The sequence below is a fragment of the Miscanthus floridulus genome, chromosome 12 (assembly GCF_019320115.1).
Source record: "Miscanthus floridulus cultivar M001 chromosome 12, ASM1932011v1, whole genome shotgun sequence".
NCBI lineage: Eukaryota > Viridiplantae > Streptophyta > Magnoliopsida > Poales > Poaceae > Miscanthus > Miscanthus floridulus.
In genome coordinates this window covers 194,330-204,653 of record NC_089591.1, presented here as the reverse complement: position 1 = coordinate 204,653, position 10,324 = coordinate 194,330, and the positions used below count along the sequence as shown (strand labels likewise).

At 42.1% G+C, this 10,324-nt stretch overlaps 1 protein-coding gene across 2 annotated transcripts; it reads left to right on the top strand.

Moving 5' to 3' along the window:
* Positions 1-3,977: 3,977 nt before the first annotated feature.
* LOC136497497 (phosphoglycerate mutase-like protein 1) lies at positions 3,978-9,854 on the top strand. Of its 2 annotated transcripts, XM_066493321.1 has the most exons (10): positions 3,978-4,165; positions 4,531-4,592; positions 4,709-4,797; positions 6,122-6,201; positions 7,193-7,355; positions 7,570-7,644; positions 7,757-7,848; positions 8,845-8,964; positions 9,266-9,310; positions 9,435-9,854. In XM_066493321.1, the coding sequence occupies exons 3-10, from the start codon at positions 4,747-4,749 to the stop codon at positions 9,547-9,549; spliced, it is 741 nt and encodes a 246-aa protein (XP_066349418.1). In that variant the 5' UTR covers positions 3,978-4,165; positions 4,531-4,592; positions 4,709-4,746; the 3' UTR covers positions 9,550-9,854. The 2 variants fall into 2 exon arrangements, with proteins under 2 accessions (XP_066349418.1, XP_066349417.1); XM_066493320.1 differs by having other exon boundaries at positions 3,978-4,592.
* The last annotated feature ends 470 nt before the right edge of the window (positions 9,855-10,324 follow it).

Here is a 10,324-nt window from a genome sequence, read left to right as displayed (position 1 = left end):
TCTTGTCATCGCCGGTACCGGTGCCGAGTAAGGCATGGGCACACGGCTCGTCGAGGTGGAGCAGGGCGGAGCCGACCGACCCGGGAAGGGGAAAACTTGAACTTTTCTCCTCCTCCCCTGTTTCTTGTCGCAACTCAACACACCCGTGCACCAAGAACAGAGCATGGTCCCCCTCCTTTGCTTGCGCAATGTGAGCCTTCCCACCATAGCATGGAGGAAGGCGGCAGTCCCGAGCCCAATGGTCGGTCTTGCCGCAGTTGAGGTAGGTATCATCCCAGGTCGCCTTGCTCTCGCCAGTGGCGCCGCCATCAGCACCAGCCTGCGCCCGAGGTCCTTTCTCTTCCTTCTTCATGCCATTGCACGGTCGCCGATGACGCTTCCTAGGCGGACTAGAGATGGGAGCCTCATCCTTCTTCTTCTCGAAGGCCCGCCACTGCTCGGCGATGTAGAGCAGCTTGCCTCCAGTGATGCTCAACTCAGTGTGGGTTGCCTCCTCATGATCTTACACCGCCTTGATCGTCCCGGTGACCTCCTCGATGGAGAGCGCATCGAAATCGAGAAGCATCTCGATCGCTAGCATGATCTGGGAGTACTTCTTTGGGATGCAGTGTAGGAGCTTCTCCACCGATCGAGCATCGGTGATGTCGGTGTCGCGCCGTTGCGCGCCATCTACTGCTTTAGGCTAGAAAGGCGAAGTTCTCGACTTGCTCACTAGGGTTAAAGGTGAGGCCTTCCCACTCCTGTTGAAGCCGCTGCAGCGCCGCTCGGTGGATTTGGTGGTCGCCAAGGCGCGCGGTGGCAATGGAGTCCCAAGCCTCCTTTGCCATCGCCTTGTTGGCGAGGGAGGCGTCGATCTCTGGCGGCACGGCAGCGCACAACGCCTCCAGTGCCTGCCGATCGTCGTGGAACTCGGCATCACCAAACTCGACCGCGTCCCAGAGCTGTCGAGCCTGCATCTTGACCTTCAACAACAAGCTCCACTCATGGTAGTTGGTCCTCGTGAGCATCGGCCATGGCGTCCCAGCTCCAGAGTTGCGGTAGACCGTCTGCACCACCGGTGAGTGGCCGCGGTGCTCACAATGCCGCTCCGGTGAGGGCAAGACCGGTCAGGGCCTCGCGAGGCTCCGCGATCCTCCAGCAGGCGGTCGCTCCATCTCCGCCCATAGCGCGGCAGCGGTGGCGGCCGCGGCTTCAGCCGTGGCCGCTGCACGCGTGGCCACCGTGACTGCCTGCGCTACCGCTGCCTCTGCGGCAGCAAGGCACGCGGTGTGGCAGTAATGTGCCTAAGCTATGTTTAAAGGCTGTACAATGGTATGGAGACATCAGACATACATTATTTTTTGAATTCATTAAATAAGAGGCTAGTGTATAAAATTAACTAATATAGAAATCAATCAAGACCTTAAATTGAGGGAGTATTTCAGAGCTATGGTGGATCAGTTTAAAGAGGTATGGCGACGGTTATCCACTGGATCTTTTATTGCTTGCGTTTTATTGCCTCAAGAAGCTTAGGTTGTGTCTGCTAGCTTTGGTTTGGGCCCAGCCAAGTTAGGTCCTAGGTAGCCCGAATCTAGCTATATGAAGCTATTTATTTTGAGTGTTTCGCCGGGTCAGCCCATCTTTCAGAGTGTATGTTTTTCCTTACGAAAAACTCGTTTTGACCCTCCCAAACTCCTTTTAAAGTTCTAATTTACCATCCTCAACTGAAAAAACAGATTTCTGACCTTCTTCTATTTTTGAAACCGTCAAGATTGCTCCCTAGATGGGTTCGATAGTTGTCGGCCACGAGAGATGTAAATCAAATTATACTAGTGACTTGTGAGTCAAATAGAATTTCTACACACAAAAAAACTTAATATTGAAATACTTTTTCCTGTAAAAAGTTATGCAATTAAAAATCTAAAGTCTTATTTAACCTTATAACATCAATAGAAAATTTGTTTAGCTCCAAAAAAAATGTAAAACCGACTTCAATTTTTTTTTCTAAAAATCATGATCTATCCTATGCATAGTTATTAGAACCGGACCAGACATCGAACCGGTGAGGTCTTCGGTTTGCTGGTTCACTGGTCCAACCGTTAAAAACCGGTTGAACCGTCAGTTCGATTGTTTCGGACCAGATGAATTGAACCGCCCACAAATACTTTGAACCAGTGCAATTTAATAATATGCAACACATAATTAGCAACATATATTTGGTCAATGCACAAATAAGAGCATAAAAATCACAATTATATAACCAACTATAGAGTTGTTTTACAAGAGATGTAGAAAAATATGCATGAAAAAAGAATATACGGAGCACTTACAAATTGGTGCAAAAAGCACTTGAATAGTATTTTAAATATTCATCTTTATAATACAATCTTAGATGCTGAAATAGATTGCACTATTGTAAGGAGCTCGTTAAAATAACTAAGATGGATATATTATTTGTCTAGTTTAAAGCTCATATGTATAAGTTTTTAAAATTTTAAATTTAAAAGAAAGCGCTGACGTCAGCTGACATAAGCGCCACCAAAGTCACGCATGCATGCAATGTCGAGTACTCCAATCAATCGCGAATCACCAAAGTCACGCAGCTGCTATATGTTGGAGGTGCCATCTTGTTGTTTATCCAGATCAACATTCATCTTTGTTAACCCCTTCGTCGAGAGCCTCCTGTCCATCTCTGCAAAAAGACCTGTTCCAAATTTCATTAAAGCCCCAGCATGGCAGACAATTTCCACCGGTTTCTTGATCAGCTTTTTATCAAAACAAGCCTTGTTTCTTGCTTTCCACATAGCCCAGCATATAGCAGCCACATCCCACACATGAACTTCCCTTTGTTGAGGGAGCCATTTATTCAGGCACAACCAACATTGATCAATATTAACAGGGATGTCATTAGCTCCAAAACATTGGGCAACACAGGCCCAACAACTCTGGCCACCGGACATGTGAAGAAAAGGTGGTCAATTGATTCATGACAATTACAAAAAATAACAATGGGGATCACCAATCCAGTTCCTCTTTATCATGTTATCCTTAGTTAATATCGCATTGTTTTCGATCAGCCATATGAAAAATTTAATCTTTGCAGGGATCTTCCCTTTCCAAATATGTTTAAAGTGTTGTCCAGAATCTTCATTAGTTAGAGCATTATATACTGACTTGATAGTAAATATGCCATTCTTGCCAAATTTCCAGCCAATTCTGTCAGGAACTTTAGATAATTGGAACTCCTCGACTTTGGCCCAAATCATATTCCATATGTACTGTAAATCAGCAAGTAACCATCTCCTAAAAGTGATTCTAACAACTCCATTTTTAATCTCAGCCACACTAACATCCTTTTGTTCACATAGAGCATATAGAACAGGAATTAGGAATGCATAAAGGGCTATCAGAAAGCCAACTATCTTCACAAAATCTTGTATCACAACCATTCTTAATTATGATATTTCTACCCTGCATATAAATGGATTTAACTTTAAACAAATCATGCCAAATGGGTGAGTCACCCAGCTTTGTGAGAGACATCGTGAATGCTTGATTTAGAAAGATATTTGGCTTTAACTATCTTCTGCCAAAGGTCATCTTCATGTTCTAGCTTCCACCACCATTTGCGCAATAAACTGATGTTCACTTTTGTTAGGTCTTTAATACCCACCCCACCTTTCATTTTACTTTTGCACAACTTTCCAACTGAGCAAATGGTATTTTCTTTTAGTCCCACCCGTTGCACAATAAAATGAGAGTATATGAATACATGTGTCGCCTGTATAGACATGCTCATATATTATTATTATATACATATACACATATGAATCAGATCAGATGGCATAACACATGCTACATGGACGTGGAGGCAGCCAAAAGGGACTCTACTCGGCAAAGGAGATGAATGTGACGGCAGACATTTCTTCTCCCTTGGGATCTTGATTTGAGGGAGAATAGGAGCCCCGTGCTCTGCTTCCCTTCCCCGGCATTTTATTTTATTTTGACAGTCCCATTTCTGATTCTGTGGACAGGGTGCTCGTGGAGTAACACAGCAAGTTAAGTTGATAATAAAAAATAATCCTACGATGAGATGATCGACGGCAGTCGTGTCATCCACCTCCTCTGCTCTACCACCGCCGTCCCAGGCCCAGCAGCAGGAGCTCCCCCGTCTTCCTCCTCCTCGGTCAGGGTCCGGGCCGCCGCGCCAAATCCATATCCTACTTGGTATTTTCATATATAGCGAAAACAATCCGGCCGCTAAATCACTGGATCCGGTTCGTTTCCTCCTTGGGATGGAACGGATCCTACCCTGGATCCCGTTAGTTTAGATAGCATTGCGATCTGCAGATGGCATCAGTCGCTCCCGTTCCCGCCGTTCCCTTTCTCGCCTTTCTCCGGCCGGGACCCCATCTGCAACGGGCAACGGCATCCACATCTTCTCACCCTCTCTCCATTTATTAATCTTCCATATCCTACTTGGGGGTTATCTACCACTAATCCATCACTCTTCTCTGCCTCACACTCCTCCCATGTCCAACCCATGCGCAGGAATGGAACTCGGCGCCAGCACTGCCCTGTACCCTCTGCACCGCTGCAAAACCATTTACCTGGTACTTCCTACTTTCTCATCCATACTGCTGAATTGCAGAACAGGGAAGGGAGGGGATACAACAACAGGGAAAAAAATGTTGGGTATGTATGTATGACTGCTCTTTCAAATGTGCAGGTCACAATGTCGCAGGCGAAAAGGACTTCGGCGCCTACATGTCACATGACCTGTTCGATGCTCAGCTCACTCCTTTGGGTTTGAACCAAGTAAGATTCTGCTCTTTCTTCTCTTCTCCATGAATGAAATTACTAGTTCTCAAGTGCTGGAATAGTAACTGCTCATAGGGTCTTAGTTTCTACTAACAAAAGAAGTTTCACAAATGGAGTTGTGCTTCTACTAACAAATTTTACTTGGGCCTAAACCTAACAAGGTTGGTCCAAATTGCATGTGTCTACTCCAATAATAAATGCTGGCTAAGCAGTAATAAATTTAGAATTAACCATAGAGATTCTTCTGTATGTTATCCTTTTCAAATCAGCACATTTGTGACAATTATAGATTAACCATGGAAATGATTCAAGTACAAAATATAAAAGTACCATCATATCTCGATGCTTTACTGATTTGTTTTCCCAATTTAGTCACAAACAATATGGTACTTTGTCAACTACTGTCACCTCACTTCATATACGATATACCACTGTCATCAATAATCATGTCTCTTCTTTTACAAACCTGCATTTGGATAGAAGGCTTCATAGTCCTAAGAAAGGTGTGGGTGGGGGGTTCAATTTTAAAGAATAAGGAAGAGGAATAGAATCTCATTCGTGTGTTCATGCTAACAGAAGAGCGGATCCAATACACATACATAAGGCATTGATTCTTCCTAACAGCGATGGCTATCCATTTAAATCTTCAGGTAGCACCACCAGATCTTCAACAAGGTGGAAATTCTCGTATAGTACAATAGTAGTACATGGCAGTAGATCCTACAACATTAAGGTTTTCAACGGCAACTTCGATTGCGCGCTCCATCTCTACTTTGAGAAAACTCAGATTCGCAATAGCGGAAAAGAAAAAGGAAGGGGCTGGTCCGATTAGACGATCGCTTTAGAAAAATGCAGCTGTGGAAGTTGCACATTGCCATACGAATATTAAATATGTATATTTATGTTTAAAGTTTTCCATCATGCTTGGCTGTCTTCTCTATTAATTTCCTTGGCCAAAGCATGGAGAGATTACCTCCTGTATGCCATGAACTATATGCTGGCACCTGGCACCAACATAAGGAATTTCTAATGCTTGTGCTGTTGGCACCAAGTTTTGATGGAATTTATTTCCTCTTCCCCAATCTCCAATAATAACATCTTTTTTACACTCCCAAGAGCAAGGTCTTGTGCGTTGATAAATTGAGATGCTTCTAGTGAACCTTTTGTAGCTGATGGTGTTTCATGATTCTTCAAGACGATTTTGATGTTAAATTCCAAGTCTCATGTCTAATTCTGTACGTTAGCTGAGGAGCCATCACGCAATTGTTTCCATATGACATTTTCAAGTTTCATGAATTATTGACTTACCTCCAATTTGTAGGTCGATGGTCTGCAGGAGCACGTGAAGAAAAGTGGGCTTGCAGAGAAGATTGAATTGGTTATTTCTTCCCCTTTACTGAGGTATAGTCTGGTCTTAATATATTTCTGTGCGCTTACTGTTATGGATCCTCTGGTAGTCTTCCTAGTATTTGAGAAATAGTTCTCTTTAGTTTTGGCATTGCTAACTTTTGGGAACACATTTTCTCAACTTCTAAGATAACTTGTAGCTCTGCTTACAATTGACTAGGTTTTTCGTGCTAAGATATCTTCCTTTTTCTTGAACTGAACATGGTATTTGGATGGTCTTTAGATCTGTCCATATCCAGTGGGCCATAGACCCTAGGGCCTAGCCTCTTTATATCCATGGTTTCCACAGCGAAATAAACAGTTGTACAATAAGCTACACAAAATTGGCATTAGTAATGCATACAAATACATGATTTTAACTAGAAGTGCCAATTTATACTTGGCTCTTTTCGGATAGAGTCAAAACTGTGCTGTGCCGCATCAGGACTGATGTCTAAGTAAACTTCTGTGATGTGGACTTGCATTCTTGTGTACAAGGTTGGATTTTGTATAATGAGTAAACATAGCATTTGGGATTTCATTTTTTTATTTATGAACTGAAACTATGAAAACAATTTCAGTAGTTTGATTATTATATTTGCATATGGAATGTCTACACATTAAGCAACATTTCTGTATTACCCTGCTGCATGGTTTGCGTGCTCGACTACTACAGATAAAATTATGAAATAACTGTTCATGAATATAGTTTGACAACTTCGATTAGTAATGTGCATATGGAATGTCTACAAATAATGAAATAAAACATGTCTGTATAATCCTGCTGCTTGGTTTGCATGTCTCATGTATCTAAGATCTTTTTACTATATTCTAGTACAGTTAAATGGCATATTTTTTCCTTTCATGTGAATACTTATTCAATCTGCTATCAGTTATATATTTTCAGTAATCAGACCTCCAATTGGGGGCATAGATACTGTGAGGTTATTTTGCAGTTGTATGAACTACTGAATGACCTTCATCGTATTTCACATGAATCTGACAGGACTATGCAAACTGCAGTTGGGGTCTTTGGTGGTGAAAAGTATACTGATGGTGTAAATGCACCTCCACTAATGGTTGAAACTGCTGGACGCAGTGGACGTCCGGCAGTTTCAAGTTTGAACTGCCCCCCATTTGTTGCAGTTGAAACCTGCAGAGAGCACTTGGTACATGCTTTGCTTTGTTAAGAACACATGTGAACCTATGACCTGGTTATGATGTTGTTGTAGACCTGTGGTTAGCACTTCATCTACATTGGTTTCTGACAACATAAATGATTTGATTTGTTTCTGTTAGTTCTTCATTTTAGTAATGTATTTATGATTTTTTTCGATATACTATTTTACTATTTCATGTTTTGTTTGTTTTCTGTTAAATCAGGGTGTCCATCCCTGTGACAAGAGGAGGAGCATAACAGAATACCGACCTCTCTTTCCGGCCATTGATTTTTTGTTGGCAAGTCTCTCCTATTGTCCATTCATGAGCCATTTCTTGGGCATTGCATTTCTTCTGTTGTTTCCAACTTCCAATAGTGTATCATTCAGATATGCATTTGCTTTATTTACAGATAGAGAATGATGAACATGTTCTTTGGGAACCAGATGTGAGAGAAGCAAATGAGGCTGTCGCATTGAGGGGTATGAAGTTCATGGAGGGCTGGTAAATTTCTTTTCTAAGATCAATTAAGCTTTTTAATATATGACCATGAAACAACCTGTCTGATGTTACTCGTGTTTTGCATGTAACATCAAAGAAACAATTTGTTTACGCTTTTCTATGAATATACACTTGTATTTTGCATGTAATAAGTCAATTGTGGTATTATTTGTAGCATTGTTATAGCTTGACCTTGAACCTTGACTTTTCATTCTCAGTGCCGTGTAGTGTAGGTGTCTGCGCTTTTCTATGAATATACACTTGTATTTTGCATGTAATAAGTCGATGTGGTATTAGTTGTAGCATTGTTATAGCTTGACCTTGAACCTTGACTTTTCATTCTGTGTGGTGTAGTGTAGATGTCTGCTGTTTCGGTTGCCTCACTGGCTGAGCCCTGTGTGCTCAGTTTGGTGAGCAATAGTTAGTTTTTGGGTCTCAAACTTGTCAGATGGCATGAAACCTCTGTCATTTCGTTGCTTATGAGTAATGAAATTCAGTTCGTCCGTGATGGAAAAAAATCAAAGAAACAATTTGTAAACTCTAGTGGCATTCAGTGATGGCATGCTTAGCATTCTGGTTACGAACATCTTGGTTAGGAATAAGTCAAATCATTTTCTTTTCATGGAAAGATTTTTTTTGCTCATCTTCGCTTTCAAGTTACGGCCTGGCATCATCATATAAGTTTATGCCTGTCTCATAAATTAGACAATGTTTACACTAGTTAAAGACTGATGTGAGTGATGCGAGTGTTGAATTTCTTGGAGTGGATATAGTGCTGCTTGAGGCTGCTTCCACTATGCTTTGTACTAATTATTTTGTGCTAGTTTCCATGTACCGATGAACTCTCACAGAGTTGAATACTAATGCAGGAAACAGCGGAACCTATTAATTGCATGTAGGCCGGGGCCTGTAAAGGCAGTTTAGCTTGGTCCATGAGTGGACTAGTTACTCCATCATTATAGCTGGATTCATTTTCCCATTGTTTGAACATACTTTCAGGTTGTGGACAAGAGAAGAGAAAGAGATAGCTATTGCCAGTCACAGTGGTTTCTTGTTTCACACCTTAAGCATGTACAGCAAGGAGTGCCATCGGACCATAAGAGACGAAGTTAGCAAGCTGTAAGTGTCTTGACATTGACTTCTTTTTTCCTTGGTAGCTGTTAACTAACTCACTATCACACATTCACACCAGTGGCAATGTTCAAAGCGACAAAGATATAGTACTACACATCATATTAGTATATCCACAGGTTCTTATTGGTCGTTACATTCTAATATGTTCAATAGGTTAACTTTTTTAGTTCCCTGTTTTTTTCTCTGTGCCTCACTGTAGTGATCCTTGCGCTACAACTTAAAATATTTAGACATGTTTAGATGTAGTAGAAGGATGTGTGGCTAACTTCCAGTTGGTGTTCTGCAGCTTTGCAAACTGTGAGCTACGGTCGATAGTGTTGGTTGACAGAAGGTCAGTTTTGCCACCTCATTTGTGGATATGGCGTGCACTGCTTTTCTTTTGTGATTATTTTGCAAATATATATGTAATTTGGCCTTCTTTTGTTATCCTAATAATAATACTTTCCACGATGCAGCATGCTTGGGTCATATTCCCCAAGACTGAACTACCCTGGCAAGATTCCAGCTGGACTAGATCTGCCTAGTGATATTGCAGATAAGAAGCACCTTGAGGAAGCTCAGAAGAACTGAGGCGACCTCAAAAGCATTGATATGACTTGATTATCAAACCATTCTGACCTTTACGAGGCTTGCTTTGAAGAGGACAAGCTAAAAGGGCATCTACAGATAGGGCTTACACATACCATTTTGTTAATCGAGATGAATTACGCAGCAATGTATTAGCATGTTTGCTCTGTTGTCTCAGCCTATATTGAGATTCAGGGTATTGGACTAGGATCATCTATTTATGGTAATGATAACTGGATCACCTACATTCACCAGGTGATACATGGCAAAATTCTCTTGGTTCCTAGTTTTTTTTTTTTTTGAATGCAATGGCAGGAGCTCTGCCTTTCAATTAAGATGGTGAAAAGAAAGTTTATGTACAAACAAAGGCACTCGAGGTTAGGGATTCAAACCCCCCAAAAGCATGCAAATTAGGGAAACGCACGGCCCAAAAGGGGCGGGGGCAACAGCTACACATAAGCGAGTGCTCTCTTTCTTTGCTCTATGTCTTCCTTTATCCTTGCGGCCACTTGCGGCACCATTTCTATCTTGTTGTCGAAGATTCTCCTATTTCTCTCTTTTCAAATATTCCAAAAGGTGTAGATTACTACCCCGTTAAGCCGCCTACGCTCGGATCTTGGCACTTTCCTCGCCACCTCTTCCCACCATGATCTGATATCGGTGGGGTCCACCTGGGGTTGCTGCTGAAGCTGAGTGAAGTTCTCCCTCGAGAGGATTTGATCCCAAACCGCCTTTGCGAAGGGGCAACATAGGCATAGGTGGAGGCCGGTCTCTAAAG